Source organism: Cyclopterus lumpus, chromosome 10 (assembly GCF_009769545.1).
Source record: "Cyclopterus lumpus isolate fCycLum1 chromosome 10, fCycLum1.pri, whole genome shotgun sequence".
Classification (NCBI taxonomy): domain Eukaryota; kingdom Metazoa; phylum Chordata; class Actinopteri; order Perciformes; family Cyclopteridae; genus Cyclopterus; species Cyclopterus lumpus.
The window spans coordinates 14,946,281-14,963,131 of NC_046975.1; the positions used below are offsets into that span (position 1 = coordinate 14,946,281).

The 16,851-nt window shown below is 44.3% G+C and overlaps 2 protein-coding genes across 2 annotated transcripts; one reads left to right on the forward strand and one right to left on the reverse strand.

The window, feature by feature from the left end:
* Positions 1 to 7: 7 nt before the first annotated feature.
* si:ch211-168f7.5 (flocculation protein FLO11) lies at positions 8 to 12,414 on the reverse strand. The gene is made up of 4 exons (XM_034544258.1): positions 12,154 to 12,414; positions 4,744 to 4,957; positions 3,640 to 3,873; positions 8 to 3,421 (listed from the first exon to the last, which is right to left on the reverse strand). Exons 1-4 carry the CDS (start codon positions 12,412 to 12,414, stop codon positions 879 to 881), a joined length of 3,252 nt encoding a protein of 1,083 aa, XP_034400149.1. The 3' UTR covers positions 8 to 878.
* A 2,883-nt stretch (positions 12,415 to 15,297) lies between these two features.
* On the forward strand, positions 15,298 to 16,134 carry map1lc3cl (microtubule-associated protein 1 light chain 3 gamma, like). The gene is made up of 4 exons (XM_034543750.1): positions 15,298 to 15,355; positions 15,441 to 15,496; positions 15,602 to 15,708; positions 15,945 to 16,134. Exons 1-4 carry the CDS (start codon positions 15,298 to 15,300, stop codon positions 16,132 to 16,134), a joined length of 411 nt encoding a protein of 136 aa, XP_034399641.1.
* The last annotated feature ends 717 nt before the right edge of the window (positions 16,135 to 16,851 follow it).

Consider the following 16,851-nt stretch of genomic DNA (forward strand, 5'->3'; position numbering starts at 1 on the left):
ATTTTATTATTTATAAGCCATGAAAAGCCACATTTTGTCTCATAATTCATCAATATCTTTAAAGCATTCAATATTTATAAATCCTGAGCACAATATCAAGTTTTCAAGGTTTTGGTCATCATCTGGCCAATATGATTGTACTTCAGAGGCACTGCTGCCCTTAAAAAAAGAGGAATATCACATTCTCACAATAGCTATAATCACTGAACTAGTCACAGAGCAGCATGCAGTAGTATACAGATACACATTCTTACTCATGGTTTACAAGAGGGTTCTGCTTATGAGTTCATATTCAATATCTTAAAATTGGGCTTTAAAATGTGAAATCTTTTGAAACAACATTCATACTATGGAAAACTCCACTGAAACCCACACTGATGAAGAAGATTTGTAGTTATTTGAAGCTCCTTAAAGGAATTGTTCACCCCGACACGAAGGTGTAGTGTATGTTCTTTTCACTGACAGTGCTCTCCCTTGTAGGGTGCGCAATTTACAAGAATACATTGTCAGTGATGAAAGATTTAGGCGACAATGACTGTGATTATGCTGCCGTTTTTTGGGAGACTATAAAAAAGTGTCTTTAAAAATGTACAAAAACATTACTAAGATGAATGATGTGAGCCAAGAGAAAAACTAATAGCAGGCTTTACAGGCTTTATGTGCCTGAGAGGAACTTACATCATACTGGCAGTGGATGAAAGCACTAGTATCGTATAGCCAGTATCATAAAACCAGTGTATCTGTCTAATCAATCATAAGTCTTTGAAGCTTTAAAATGATGGCACTTTCTTTTACATGAAATATAATACTGACCATCGCGGGTGTTTTGTACTTAACGCGTAGAAAATGCATTTACTGTGACGGTTAATGTACAAGTGTCACTTCTTGGATGGCTTCCGTTTGAGACTCAGGGACCTCATGGAGCCAAACACTCTCCTCCCCAAGTCCCTCAGTGATCGAGAGCGCTGCAGGGGCATTTGAGGAGGAGGAGATGGAGAGAAGGAAGGGGAGGACAGAGGGGAAAGGGAATGGCAGCTGCCTTCCAGGCTCTGTGAGCGAGAGAGGTTAAAGAGGCTTGCTGTGGAGGACAGGCGTTTGTCTTCCTCTGCTCTCAGACGTCTGACGCCTTCGTGCTTGCTGAAGCCCATGCCACCTTGCCCGACATCTAATGAGGAGACCCAGTGTGCCCGCTTTGGGGGCTCCTCGCAGTGGTTACGTGACACCAGCAAGCCTTGGGACTCACTCCTGAACAATGCCCTCCTGGAAAGCCTGAGGCTGGTGCTACGTCTCTCCCCATCTTCCTTTCCCCTCTTCTTTGAGAAGATGGGAGAGTTCTCAACGTTTGGCCTCTTGTCATTGCTGCTAGATGAAGCCTTACCCCTTCGATGCTCCCTCCTCCAGCTTCCAATGCTGCTCCTCCTCCACCCATAGCCATACTCAGCTCTGTCCATCTCCTCTCTTTCGCTTTCAGACTCTTTGCCCCAGAGGCGTCCTTCAAAGCCCCTCCAGAGTTTGTTGGAGGTCTTCCTGGGTGTCTGGGCTGCTGATCGCTCAATCTCCTGCTCCTCAGCCCAATCGGAGCTATAGTCCTCTCTCTTGGTGTAGCTGCTTACTGTGGATGCCCGGATCAACTTGTGGGAGGCGTGCTTTCCTCTATAAAGCCCCTCCCCCCTCTTCCACCCGCCACTTCCCCCACTTACTCCCCCACTCTGCCGAAGTGATCCACCCCTTGGATGGACACCACTTGGCTCCAAAGGAGAGCTACTTGTGTTGGTGCGAGGCAGGGAGCACTGGAAGGGCGCATCCCGTCGAAAAACAGAGAGCGGGGTGGCACCCAGAGGGGAAGGCTGGAGAGGCCGGGGAGGGGATCGGCCCCTGGTGGTGGGGCGGGAGGCAGGGGAGGAGGCTGTAGAGGAGGGAAGGTCGGATGGCGAAGGCATCTGCTGGTAGTGACAGTGTGAGGAGTAGTGGGGAGAGGAAATATGGATTGCCTGATAAGGGTGTATGGGGCTGCTAGAGTGTGATAGAGGAGGGGTGAGGCTGGACTGAGATTGTGGAGAATGGGTGACACTGAGAGACAGCTGTATTGGTCTCTGGGGATTCAGGTCGGTCAGTCTCGTATAGTCATGCGACTGATCGGACTGGGCTGTCAAGTGAGTTTTATTGTGACCCCTTACCTCGCCTGCAGTATCTGTTTGGAAGCAGTCGATATCCAGCTCCACTCCTTGTTCCATCAGACCAACCACGACAGACCTGGAGAGGCCTGAGAGGCGGGAGATCTCCTCCACCATGGGGGAGTCTTCGCTTATCTTGGGACTGGAGCTGGACTCTTGGATGAAGCTACTGCGTTGAGACCTTGGAGCTGATCCAGAATTTGTACCAAACACTGATGGTCCAGGTTCAGGTGGAGCACCGCTGCTCCAGTCTAATGAGCGACAGAAGGTAGATGATCCAAATCCGGAACTGGGTCCAGACCCGGAAGTGACCTCCAGGGAACTGCGGTGGCTCAGGCTGCTTGGACATGTTGCAATGCGAGGGCGAGCCCGAAGTGCTGGGGTCGGGGTAGCGGAGGAGAGTGATGTAGCAGAGGCCGTGGAAGCTGAAGCAAAGTCGCTCTTCAAAGCTCCACAGCTGCCATTTTTGGGATTGTCCACCAGTCCCCGGATAGAATTTGAACCAGGAGTCAGGTTCAAGTTGAGGTTCAGGTTCAGGTTTATGTTCACGTCCTCCCCGGTTGCTGAAGGAAGGTTACCCAGGTTGATTGAATTCCTAGTAGCTTTTTTTCCCGTGGTGCTCAGGCTAATTCTGGCGGAGTTACCCAGCAGTGACTTACAGGGAGTGATGCTGCCTCTTGCCAGGGTGGAGGGTGTACTGCGGCTCTCAAAGGCAAAAAGGGACTGTGTAGAGCCGTGACTTTTCCCAGGGGTACAAAGGCCTCTGTGCCGGACTTGACCTGGAGTGGCAGATAAAGTGAGATCAGAGGTGGAGGAGGTTACCCGACTTTGGTACTGGCGAGCCAGTCGAGAGATGTACTGCTCTAGCTGGGTGAAAGAAGCCAGGGTAGGAGGCTGTTGAGGCTGGAGAAGCAGGGTTGGATCAGTGTTGGACTCTTGTGATTCATATATTTGGGGTCCTTCGGGGCTCGGAGAGGCTGATCGCTCCCGACTCTGGGAGGTGAAGAGGGGGCTCTGGAGGGCGACGGCATGCAGCGGGCTGGGGTAGAGGTACACCTCTTTGGTCCGACGGGACACCAGGTCCGTGCAGTATCGAGGATCCATCTGGGGGCTTGGATGGAGGGAAGAGGAGGAGGAAGAGGAGGTGGAGTCAAGTAGGGGGAGGAGGGAAGACATCAGGGAGTCACCAAGTCCTGAGCAGAGGTCAGATAGAAAGGTCAGACCAGTCGCTTCAATGTCACTTTGGACTGTAAGAGACGAGAAAAGACAATTTCAGACAAAACATTCATGTTATTCAAGATCATCTTTCCCTAAATGTTTATATATTCATCTATTTCCAGGCATAAGAGCTCTACCGGTGTTTATAGCCAGTGCACTTCCTTGAACTTCAACTGACCGCTGCAAATTCAAATTATGAATATTAATGGATGTACATGACAAGGATCTATTTGGTGCACCAGCTCACCTGAAGCTGGTGTCACTTCTGCTGGTTCCGTGTCTTCCAGGCTGCTCTGCAATGCAGGCTGCTGTTGAGGCACGCCATTTTCTGACCACAGGACATCAGTGTTGTCAGCGGACAGAGGAACCTGCTCCCACAGCTTCAGGGGTCTGGCTGGTGGCACCGATCCCCCCTGAGCAGCCTCACTGGACACCGAGTAGCAAGAGTCCGAGAGGGAGCTCCCGCTCACTGAATAGAAACCTGAAAGAGGAAAAGTTCAGTATGTGTGTTTCTTCTGTTGGTATCTAAGTGACAATATATAACAATGGATTAGATGTTATATACTGCTCGTTATTTCATTTGATTAATAGTTCTTAGTTAGGGATTGTATTTTGTACTTTGTGCCGTTACTGACTTGTTGGTTTTATTTAACAGTTACATAATGCATGTTGTTAGCCGTTTCATATACTCTTTGTCTATTAAGTCTTTCTTGAGAAGGGAAATTATGTTTTGTAATTTTTATGTATATACTGTAAAGAGAACCAGGTAGGAAGGTTTTAATGTTTACATTTTATTGAAAACAAGCTAAACAAAGACATCGCCTATAGAAACTCAAACTTCAGTCACATAAATTCTAGTAGAAAGGCATCACAATACTGGATCCTCTGTGAAGGTTCTGCAGTATGAAAACACAAGCGCCGTGAAGACTTACAATAGCTGCAAAAATATCATAAAAAAACTTCAACCCTAAAATTCTGAAATAATGCCTTTTAGGTTTCAGGTCACCTTTTGCAAGAGAGTAAAGAATCGTAAAAAGAAGGCGTGCATGTTTGCATAGCAGGGAGAGGACTGTCTGAGTTGGGTGTAGAGACACAGAGAACACAGTTACAATGAGAGTGGATGAGAGTTAGGCAAGAAAAGCTGACAGTGAGGGAGAAACAAATGAGTCAGTGCCAAATCCCTGACTGCAAGTAAACACAAGTAAAAAGAGCAGGGTTAATGTTTAATAAGACTTCGCTTACACAAGGGGAGCTGAAGTGATATCAGAATGTTACAGACTGTGTTGCACACTGCTTTGGTCAGAGTTGTGGACCAAACACTGAACCACTGAAAACAAGTGTGTCCGTTTACCTGAACTAGGTCTGGAGTCGCTGTCCAGATGGACCGTACCACTGGCATCTGGGGGCGAGAGCAGCTCAGATGGGGCGTCCCAGGACAGAGTGGACCAGCGTGAGTTACTCCCCTTGCAAGATGAGGAGTGGACCGTCCCGTCCCCTGAATTACTGCCACAGTCCTCTGGGTTGCTCTGACAGGGCAATGTCACTATATCTGAGGAAGACGGACCCTTAGAAAAACAAAACATGTGACAAGTTGGGAACGGAGCAATATTGACAAAATCAAATATGTCTTTGACACACTAAATAATGTGACTATGATGATATACACATACAACATATTTGTCTAAATAAAAATCCTTTGTGATATAGAGGAAAAGATCAACCAGGTAACAACATTTGTAGTTAATTTGACTCAAATATAAAATGTTGCATTTCAGACAAATTACAACATCTAAGCTATAACATCAATACAGTGGCATAATATATTTGGTCTAATTTCATCTAATGCACAGGTGTCAAACTCAAGGCCCTAATGGTATCAAACTCAACGTCATTCTATTTGGCCCGCAATGGCTTGAAAAGCATCACGAAAAGTGAAGGGGATTTTTTATGCAGTGGACTGGCATCTCTTCACACTTAATGCTGCGTTCACACCAAAAGAGAAGCAAATTTTCGCATTGCTTTACTTTAAGTTACTGAATTGTTATGTATGTTGTATGACCTTGTGTCCTTGAGATGCACTTTTTGGCTTTTAATTGAGTGTAAAATGGAATATTTCTAACTAGTTGTTTTGTGTTGGAATACTGTGATATTCGGTACTATCTCAGGTTCAAACTGCACCATCTTTTCATTAAATCAATTTGAGAAGTTGAAAAATTCTCGATTTGGGTCTCGGCTTGTCATTCAGGGGTGATGGTGGGTTCCGCAGCCAGACCAGTTGAGAACCACTGACCCAGACCAGTTGAGAACCACTGCCCAAGACCAGTTGAGAACCACTGCCCAAGACCAGTTGAGAACCACTGACCCAGACCAGTTGAGAACCACTGCCCAAGTCCAGTTGAGAACCACTGACCCAGACCAGTTGAGAACAACTGACCCAGACCAGTTGAGAACCACTGCCCAAGACCAGTTGAGAACCACTGACCCAGACCAGTTGAGAACCACTGCCCCAGACCATATCGGTCACACATGTTAAAATGAAATGTATGTATGTTATAATAACAGAGAAATTATAGTATATATAGTTACATTTATATACATATATAGTTACATTTATATACATATATAGTTACATTTATATAAATGCATATACAATATTTATACACTTTAATAAACAGTAGTCAAATGCAAAGGCAGTTATTTAACAATATGTTCGGAAGTAGTTACAAGTATACAGTGTTACAGTTACAACCGGCCCTTTGAGGCAACATGATGCTGATGTGGCCCACGGTGAAAATGAGTTTGACACCCCTGATCTAATGGGTGTAATAACAGGAATAACTCACTATGATACACAGTGCACAGCTTGTTTGGTTAAGAGTTTCACCTCTGAGAAAGATTTAAAATTATAGTGGGCACAATTCTCTAGATGTACATGCATGAGAAACAGCTACTATACTAAGAGTGGCCCCTTGTAGCCTTGAGGTTTGCAGCATCAATCATAAACCGCTTCAACAATCACTATTTCAACAAGTTGGCCTTGAAACGCATTCTGAAGGCAAGAAGAATTAAAATGTTACGAACAAGTTCTCTTCTAGTTTATACAACACATGAAGAATACTTCATTTGTAAATCAAAGCTGGTTCTATTTATAAAAAGCAGATTGCAGGTCCCAAACTGAATTATTTATGATATTGAAACATGCAAATTAAATGTGTTTATTTCCACAAACAATATTAAAGAAGCATTGTTTTCACTTCTCATCACTTGTTATTAAATCTACAAAATGAAGGGTTAGACCATGCCTTAACAGCCATTTTACCAACGTATCGTATTTTATAAATTTTTCATGTGTTGTTTTTAATGTACAATCTTAAATCTGAATTCCATCCATCCATCCATTTTCAATACCGCTTATCCTCATTAGGGTCGCGGGGACGCTGGAGCCTATCCCAGCTGACATAGGGCGAAGGCAGGGGACACCCTGGACAGGCCGCCAGTCCATCGAGGGCACATGTAGGGACATACAACCATTCACTCTCACATTCACACCTATGGGCAATTTAGAGATTAATTAACCTGCAGCATGTCTTTGGACTGTGGGAGGAAGCCGGAGAGCCCGGAGAGAACCCACGCTGCCACGGGGAGAACATGCAAACTCCACACAGAAGGACCGCTCCGACCGGGGATTGAACCCGCGGCCCTCTTGCTGTGAGGCGACAGTGCTAGCCACTACACCACCATGCAGCAAATCTGAATTGTAGCTGATAATTATAATTGTCAAATAAAAGTACTGGAGTAAAAAGTGCACTTTTCCCCACTGAATGTAGTGGAGGAGATATAGTGGCTTTCCACCACTGATAATAAGGCCACTTGCTTTAAACACACATGTAGGGAGGAACATCCATGATGTAATTTACCAGACTCGCTCCGGTGACGTGACACCGCTTACCGGAACAGCCAGGAATAGAGACACACACGCACGCACACGCACGCACACACACACACACACACACGCAAACAACAATCGCCGCGTTAAGTCAAGCAAAGTGCCTCCATTTCCTAGATTAGTAAGGGCTTGGTGGAGAAACCCCCCTCCTCCAAATCCCCAGCCCCTCCAGGACAGCAGCCAAGAGGAGCCCCTGCATTAGACTGATCGAGCCCAGACAACAGAAACACTGTGAGTGGCACTGATCAATCCTCCTCTTACTGAGGAAACAATACAGGTAGTGACTCAGTGCTGGGGTTGACAGGAGAGAAAGAGAGGGGGGAGTTTAGAAGATAATGGGAGAAGACAGATGACGTAACAAAGAGCAGCCGGAGCGGCAGAAGGGGAAAGGGGGGATGGAATGGAATGAGGAGGGAAGGAAGGAAAAGAAGTGGGAGAAAGAGTTGAGACTTTGACCCGTCTTTGATGTATCTCCCCTTTGCGCGTGAGATTAGTAGCTTTTACTCACTCCTGTCCCTAGTTTTTTTTAATTTCTCAGTGAATCTGTAGTGAGTCGAGGCTGAGTGGGTGACCAAAATAAAAAAAAAAATAATGAGAGGGACCAAAAACAGAGAAAAATAAGAGTGAGTCACTGAGTGAGTGAGGGCGGTGAAGAGAGGGTGAGGTGGGGAGGGGGCGAGCGGTTGCCGGGTGAGACAGAGGGGCATCTTGAAGGACCCCCACCTCCCCCACACTCCCCTTGACAAATAACCCCCCCTCCCACTTCTGTAATATCCTTCGAGCCACCCGCCCTATGCTCACCATAGCTACAGCTGCTCGCTCTCTAACTCTCGCTCGCTTCTCCTCCCACACAGAACCACAACAGCACAACAGGCCCGGCGAAATATTTAACTCATCCTCAGCCTGAGCGCACGCACACACACACATACACACACACACACACACAATACAGTCTTCCTGACTGTGAACTGTTCTGCCGCAAAGTCCCACTCACTGCAAATTCTTCTTACTGCACATGTTTATCTGCACTTGTAAAGGCCTCAGCTAAAGTTTTCCCTTCACTTCCGTTGGATGTGTGTGTGTATATATATTTATATATATATGTCAGTCATCTCCTCCATATTATCCCCCAACAATATAATGCATTGCACATTACAGGATATAATGTTACACAGAGACCAGTGCATGATCAAATCATAAGAGGCAAATGGGTGGGGGTCTGCTCAGAGCTCTGTAACATGATATCCTCCATGTGAGGGAGCAGCTCAGCCCCACTGGAACAATATGAAGGAAATGTATGGGTCGATTGGACAATAATGTTACAGTAATGGCAGCTGCACAAGCACCACACCTCCTCTTAATAAGTGCATTATGTCATTACAGAGAGACAAATGGCAGCGGTTGCCATGTTGATGCAGAATAATTTGGTCAAACAGGAGCGGGTGTTTGGTGAGAAGTGCGTGCTTGTTCTACACGGTGCAGTGTTTATTGTTTCATGCATTATAAATGTGGTATTGACATTTAAAGATAGCCCACGATGTGCACCTTCATCTTCACCAGCCGAGTGGAGTGATATGTGCCGCAGCTTTTCTGAAACGTTCAGGTGAATCTTTCATTGCACATAAAAGCATGAGAGTTACAGAGGGGTTTTTCGGGGAGCTCAGAAAGATCCCGAGGCAAGAACCAAGAAACAAAAGCTGTCTCACTCCACAAGTCAGGGTAATGGCTCTCCATGTAAGATGATGCTTTCCAATACCAAACCTAATTTCAAGACAGGCTGCCCTCAGTAAGAGTACATACAGCACTGCAGATGGTGTCGAGACTTGCTGAAACTAACTATTATCGTTATAATAGATTAATCAGCCAATCTTTTTTTATTGATAAGTCATTTTGTCTATAAAAACAGCAGATAAATGTAAAAATGTCATCAAATGCTTTATTTTGTTCAAACCCCCACAATTATTCAATACAATTTACTGTTAAGACAAGAAAAGGGAACCAATCTTCACATTTGGAAGCTGAAACTAATGGATTTTGGGCATTTTTGCATTAAAAATGAACAGAACAGTTGTCGATACAATTAATCGACTAATGTTATGAAAATTTAAAGTAAGAGAAGCTTTCCAGCATAATCCCTGTTTCCCCCACTACTGTCCTCTATGTGCTTTCTTTAGCGAGAATTATTTTGTTTCTGAATGCTGAACATTAAACAGCAACAATCAGTGTTTGAACAACTCGTCCTTGACACCCATTCTGAAGGCAAGAGGAGTTGCTGAAAAGTGTGAAAGGATTAAAATGTTACAAACAAGTTCTCTTCTAATTTATAAAATACATGTTGAATACTTCATTGGAAACAAAAGCTGTGTCTATTCATTAAAAAAAGAGTACAACCCCAAAACTGTACTATTAATGAAAATTAAAATACATGTGTTTTCTTTCCACAAACAATGTTGAAGATGTATTTCTTGGAGAGTGTTATTGCTTCTTTCAGAAACCTGTGTGCGTCACAAATGCCAGGATACTTCACATGGTTGAAAAGATTTTTCTTTCCATCACAGATGACACTAACCAGCCATAATCCCGACTCCTACCCGCTCTGGACTATTGAGAGAAACCGCGAATCACATTTCCAAGAGTTTAATTCCCAAACAAACAAACAAAAACAAGCGGGTTTTTAAAGTAGAGCGAATTATGTTGTGAGTCATACAATCCTCAGTTTACAAAATAGTTATATTTTTAAAACCAGAATAACTTGTGTTTGTCAAAGCAGTAAGTAATGAATTTCAGGTCAAAATGAATGTGTTTAGGGATGAAACTCACAACATCTCCTCGTTCGTGTTCTCTCTCCGGCTGCTGTTTAAACTAGATGTGCTCACTTTTGAAAAACAACAAAGAACAACTATTTGTTTCCATTTATGCAAATGCTGTGTTTTTGTTGGCGGAGGTCGGCCCGGGCAGAGGGCAGAGGGCCAGCCCGCTCTGCTCCACCGGCAGCTCCCTTCAGAGGTGAGAATGAGCGATGCTGCTCGGCCTCTCTGCAGGATATCTCAGCACCACGGGGGGGAACTACAGAGAAGATGTTGGGAGGTGGGCGGCGAGCAAGGCGGAACATTATGAGCCACACTTCCATGCAGATACCCTCCGATGGGTCTGCCGCTTTCTGTTGCTTGCACTAATAAAAGCAGATCATTATGGTCTTCCTCCCTTCAGTGCAGCCTGTCGGTGCTATGCTTTAATATAATTGTGTCAAATAAATACACCGTTCTGCAAAAAGTGACCTCAGTTGTGGCCTGTTTTAGACAGAACATGCAGCGCTGCAGGCTGCTGACTAATATGGCTCATTATTATCAGGCACAGATATTCACAGTGTAACAACACTGTGTGCAAAGTGAAGTGCATGAAGCGTCAGTTACTTTCTCAGAATAACAATACAATGTTATTAACGCAGCACCAGCAAACTCTGAACACAACACAAACCATCATGTCATGTCACTGGTTTGGAAATGATCCAGAGATAATCCATGACATGAACCCAATCTCTGTACAATGCAGTGAATTAGGCATATAGAAAAAAGTAAGGCAATTGTTTTTTGATGACATTTTAAAGAGCAATTTCATGGCTGGAAAACATGATCATTCAAAGGTTGTCAATGTCGTGGTGGGGTGCAGTTATTGTTGCTCCCTTTTGGTTAAAGATAATTGGATTCCATCACAGGTTTCCTAAAGCCCAAAGTGATTTAAATTACTTGTCTCGTCCAACCAACAGTCTCAAAACCACAACATATTCTACGAAAAGAGACAAAAAGGCTGCACATCCTTACATGTAAGAAGTTACTAAGGAGCTTCTGTCAATTTTGAAAACTTTATTTGAAATTCCTTTTCAAAATAGTTGCCGTTAGTCCTGTATTTGACTAATCAACTACATTTCGAGCTCTAGGTTCAATATATTCTTGATCAAAAATAAACTATAACATCTCCTGTTTCTAACCACAAAAACGTGTTGGGTGCACTCGCAGTCACATTTATCCTCTCATTTCCAACATATTTTACATCAGTTCACAGGTTCAAATATAGTTTATGTTCACAAATAATGGACCAGACCACCAACAGCCTCAGTATCCAGGCCTCCAGCATGGGACCAGCTCACATCCTCCTGTATTACATGTCAACCCACATTCCCACCACAAAAAGGCCTGCGTATGCATTTCAGGGAAATGTCTGGAAATGGGTTACTTTATCTGTGGTTGTGTTTGAAGATCACACAACCTCATCCGCTGAAGATTTCAGGATCAAAACTGCCCTTTTTGCTCAGGACAACATGACAGACAGTGATGGAGTCTACCTTCATATTGTGATTTGAATGCAAATTGGGGGCCAAAGTGACCTTTACAGCTGATGAGCTTACCAACCAGAGCAAAAAAAACTGCAGCAATGTCTGGTTGGCTTGTGTGTTAATACCTGCACCTGATTTCAGCGCCTGTATTCCACCACATCCTCCTCATAACCTTGAGGCAGCTGGGGCACAGAGCCAGCAAGATTTAGCTGGTCCTGGTAATCTGACCTCAATGACTTCTGCTCCATGTGACGGTCACACACTGCTACTGTGTCAAATGATCAGGCTGCATGTATGGATGGCCCCCTGGCACCATCTCAGTCGGTTGGGTGCTCAGCCGTCCGCACAGCTATGCGCCGCCGGGCAGCGCTGAAATCTGTCTAGCCGCAGGGGGGCCGGCTTGTTGGCAGATCACCACCATCCCCGCATCCATATTTAATAATCTTGTCATGTAGAGCTCCGTGACAGACGCACTGACTGACCTGTTGCCTGCGGGATGTCGCAGAGCCACGCTCGGCTTCTGAGTCGGCGCTCTCCGGGGCTCCGCTCGCCTCCTCCGGCCGTCGCTCTTCGGCGTTGGCGGTGGCTCGGTCCTCCAGAGCGGTGTCCACCATCTCCTGGTGTTTGCACCTGAGCAGCTCCAGCTCCAGCACACCAGCGAGCGTCGCTTTGAGGCGCTCTCCGATGCGGACGCGCTCGGAGCCCGACCACAGCGAGTTCCCGCAGCCGCGGCTGCCGGCCATCCTCGTCGGGGGCAGGCGGAACCGGAGCGCACCGCTGACCGCCGCTCAGTTGTCGTGCAAATTGACGAGAGGAACGAGTGGACTATGGTGCGACTCCAGGTTGAGCAACACAGGTCCGGACGGGCGATAGCAACATAGTAGCCGCTTGAACTAACGCGATACGCAAAATGTAATCACCATCACTAACGCGCCATGCAGCCTGCTGCTTCAGGCAGCCCGCTGACTGGCACCAGACTCGTACTAATGAATCCAGCGGCACACTGGCGGAACATTAACAAGCCATGTCTTCATTTCTCGTTGACAAGCCTTTCTTAATGTCACTTATCAGCTTCCCGGTCCGGTGGAGTTACCATGGTGCTGTGCTCCTGAACGCAACGTGCCCACTGAGACAATGCAACAGACTGACTGAGGCTGATAACGTTACATGTGGGAGCGGGCAGCGGGGATGGGGTGGGGGTGGGTGGGGGGGGAGGAGCCGCTGCACCAGAGCTGCACACGGATTGGTCAGGGAAGTTTTTCGAATGGACGCATAGAAAGAAAATCCCCACACTTGTCCAACTCATACTTCACTGTGCAGGACACCAAAGGATACATAACTCGCATTCCTCTCGTGTTAGCGAGTTAACAAAGTGACCTCATCGTTGCCTGGACTCGTTTTGTACATGATACAGTTTTGGTGTAAACATCCCCCGAGGGCCCCAAGACTTGAGCAAATAACTTTGTTCAGGGAATGCACCTGACATGTTGTCAGACACAGGTGCAAATATATAAATGTGCAACGGCTTCAGTTTCAGGGTGATGGTATGTTCCGTGTTCTCTCACTGGGACCCTTGAATATAACATTCGTGTTAATAGTACTGTACTTTTTCTTTATTGCCTGATGAAGTTCAAGTGTCCCCTGTGAAAAAGGCCTATTTGCAGCCCAAATTATATTTATTTATATAAAATGTGTGCCTATATCTATATATATATATATATATATATATATATATATATATATATATATATATATATATATATATATATATACATATTAAATGATTTCCTTTATCATGTGGCCCTGTCTTTCACTACGTACTGGTGTCAAAATATCATTTTAGAACATTATTATTTAAGTTTATGTTGTGTTCAAATGGTGTACAATCCTAGATAAAAACGTTTGCAAATCAAATTATCACAAACTAATTGTTCAACAGCCCTCAAATATGTAAGAAGACTCAAAAGTAATGGAAATTATTATTGTGTTTACGCTTAGCTTAATTTCAGCTATTTTGGTGAACACAAACTTGATGGCAATTGTATTTATATTCTTTCCATTGATGAATATCAAAATGTCAAAGTCAACCAAGTTTAGAAAACCCCAAAAGCATAGAGTCTTCAATAAAAAAACATCAACAGCCAATCATGTATCTGTATTGTGAATGTGATCGGTGCCGTGCACTTTGCTCTAGTGCCGCCTTTCAACCAGCAGAGGGGGGTCTTCATCTACAACAGAGCATCCGTCCTCGGTTATGTTTCATATGTTTTACATATCTGAATTAAACTAAATGTACATTTACTTACCCAATGATATCCTTAAACACAAAGCAGAAACTGCCTTCATATATGTGCATTGCCTCGTTCAATCCTTTTAAACCAAATCAGTTGACATCTCAAAGTCCATTTAGCAGCTGTTCTGAAACCTTTTACCATATCACATAGTGCCCTCCAGAGGAGGAAGATGCACTCCAATCCTGTAGTAGTAGTTGTACTTGTAGTTATATGGTATAAATACTCAGTTACAAGGTAAAGTGATTATTAAAAGCACAAAAGTATTAGCATCAAAATACCAAATATCAATCAAAGTATCAAACTAAAAATACTCATCATGCAGAATGAGCCCTTTTAGAATAATTGATATCATGTTATTGGATTTTAATTGATAGATGCATTAACCACTACTGTTGGGCTGCTTATTAATTTCACCAAGTAATGAAACAAAGTGTTATATATTCTGTCCAATATTACATCAGAATTTATTTGTTGGTTATATTTTGTATTATTAATTTGAACCTGCAAAGTAACTATGTCACCAAATTATTGTAGTTGAGTGACAAGTACAATATTTGTGTAAAACAGTGGAAATACTTAAATAAAGTACTAACAATTGTATAGTATAAGTATAAGTATAGATTATGTTAGTTACTTTCCACCACTGCTCACTGACCAGACTTCAAATTCTGCTTGGGAAGAATTAGAGAATAGTAAATGGGACAATGATACATAAATAATAGTAGATCAGAAAACAGAAGATATTTACATCTTATTACAGTTTGGAGATTCTCCACCGACATTGAAAGCGCACATCAACACTCCAGTCAGTGTTACGACGATTGATCATGATCATTCAGAGCGTAACTAATGTGGCGGGCATGGCTATCAGACAGTGAGGTCAAAGGTCAGAGAAATCTGATGATTAAAAAGTGGTACCAGGTTTCTCTGGGGTCCCCGTGTGTCTGAATCATTAATGTCATGTGGTGTTTATGCTCCTCACATGTTGGGCTGCCCTCATTACGCTCCTGTCTTCATGTTTGTACCCCTCTGTGTGAATGTGTACAGCACCCAATATCACCAGTAGATGTGAGAATGCCCAGTGAGATAACCAGTACATGTGAATCTGCAGCCACACATGCTGCCCACCAGGACGAGGAGTGTGTCTTTGATTGCGTGTGTCACATTTCGAACCCTCCCAGCTCCGTCTTCTATAAAACACCAGTGGTCTGAGCAGCATCGTGGGGTTTGCTGACTTCCACCCGAGGGGACTTCACCGTCAGCCTGGGCAAGACCAACGCACCGCCTCCACCACCGCTCGTCTCTGCAAACCGCCCTAAGCAACAAACAAGCATGGCTCCTTTTGAGAAATCCATGGAGATGATGCCTTTCAAGCAGAGGAAATGCCTTGGTAAGTCACATGTGTTTCTTGCTTTTGAACATTGAACTCACCCTGTATGATGCTGCATTAAACACTCCAATGTATTACTTTTTAGAAACAAGAAAAGATGAAGTCTGCACCATTCGCACTAAATTCCCCAACAAACTGCCTGTAAGTTGGTTTTTCGTACAAACACAATGCATTTAATCATCAGTTTAACACTTTAAATGTGCATGTGATGTGACCACCAGCTGACCAGATAAGTTTTGTGTTCAGGTGATAGTTGAACGTTACATCCGTGAAAAGACTCTGCCCCTGTTGGACAAAACTAAGTTCCTGGTTCCCTTCGAGCTCACTTTGGGTCAGTTCCTCTGTCTGCTCAGGTAAATGACTTGTGACACTGTGTGCTCGTGGAACCAACAGACAACCAACTTGTTTTTTTAGTTTTCTAGCCTTTTTCTTCTCAATCCAACCCTCCCTTCTCTCCACTTTTCTCCCTGAGCTGTCAGATTTGCTGTTGTTCTCTGCATGCGTCTCTCATACTCTCTCTTCCTTTGTCCTAAAAATAAGTTGTTTTCCATCCTTCCTCCACCTCCAACAGCCTTTCTATTCCTTTCAGGAATAAGATTTCATTGGAGTCCACCCAGGCTCTGTTCCTCTTGGTGGCAGAGAAGAGCATGTCCTGCATGTCTTCCAGCATGAGGGAGGTGTATTCCCACCACAGCGACACAGACGGCTTCCTCTACATCACCTACGCCTCACAGGAGGTGTTCGGAGCACCTCAACCAGCAGCCAGGTCGCCCTGCTGAGCCTGAAGCAGATCAAATGAACTGAACCAACGGAGGTGATAAGAAACAACTAAACTGGAGGGAAAAAAGAGCCAAGCAGCCAAAACTGCATTTCAGTCTACCTCGTGAAACTTTCTGGACTTTCAAACACAGTATATCTCTATTTATTTATGCTCCTCAGTTCACTAAAACCAGACTGGAGTGGACTCACCCTGATGATTTGTCGTAGACAGATTGATTGTTTGATTGGCAAGTCAATACAGATGCAACAGTTGTGATCATTCTCTGTGGCTTTAAAGAAATTGGGATGTTTTTTTGTCTGCTTTATGTGGTCACTGGTCAATAATGTCAAAATGTGCTCTATAAATACATCAGAAACATTAAGCTTCAACGCAAACAAACCTGTTGTAACATTTCTGTTATGCCAGTTCAGTGTAAAACCAGCACCAGCTTATCCGCTCTACACAAACAGGGTCAATGTCTTGCTGGTAATCAGACTCCTTTTCAGCACTTATCTCCCCTTCTTCCTCTCCTTTTGTTGATTGCCTCTTCATCCTTGTCTTCCCTTAAAAATGTGAAACTGTCCTGCGGACTCTTGAGGCACTCGTTGAAAACATGAATGTCAAATGAATGCGGCTCTATGTCCAACTGTCAGCATTGCAAACAAAATAAATCCTAGTGCTTTTAATTTACTGACTTTGTGTGATATTTATCTTTACTATATAAAAGATATTGTGT

Bases quoted from the DNA above. Each gene is read 5' to 3' on its own strand.
- si:ch211-168f7.5 (XM_034544258.1), bottom strand. From the start codon at position 12,414: ATGGCCGGCAGCCGCGGCTGCGGGAACTCGCTGTGGTCGGGCTCCGAG. The intron at 4,958-12,153 runs GTCAGTCAGTGC...TGTTTTTCTAAG, and splicing joins CGACATCCCGCAGGCAACAG to GGTCCGTCTTCCTCAGATAT. The intron at 3,874-4,743 runs GTAAACGGACAC...TTCCTCTTTCAG, and splicing joins CGACTCCAGACCTAGTTCAG to GTTTCTATTCAGTGAGCGGG.
- map1lc3cl (XM_034543750.1), top strand. From the start codon at position 15,298: ATGGCTCCTTTTGAGAAATCCATGGAGATGATGCCTTTCAAGCAGAGG. The intron at 15,497-15,601 runs GTAAGTTGGTTT...TTTTGTGTTCAG, and splicing joins AATTCCCCAACAAACTGCCT to GTGATAGTTGAACGTTACAT. The intron at 15,709-15,944 runs GTAAATGACTTG...TATTCCTTTCAG, and splicing joins CAGTTCCTCTGTCTGCTCAG to GAATAAGATTTCATTGGAGT.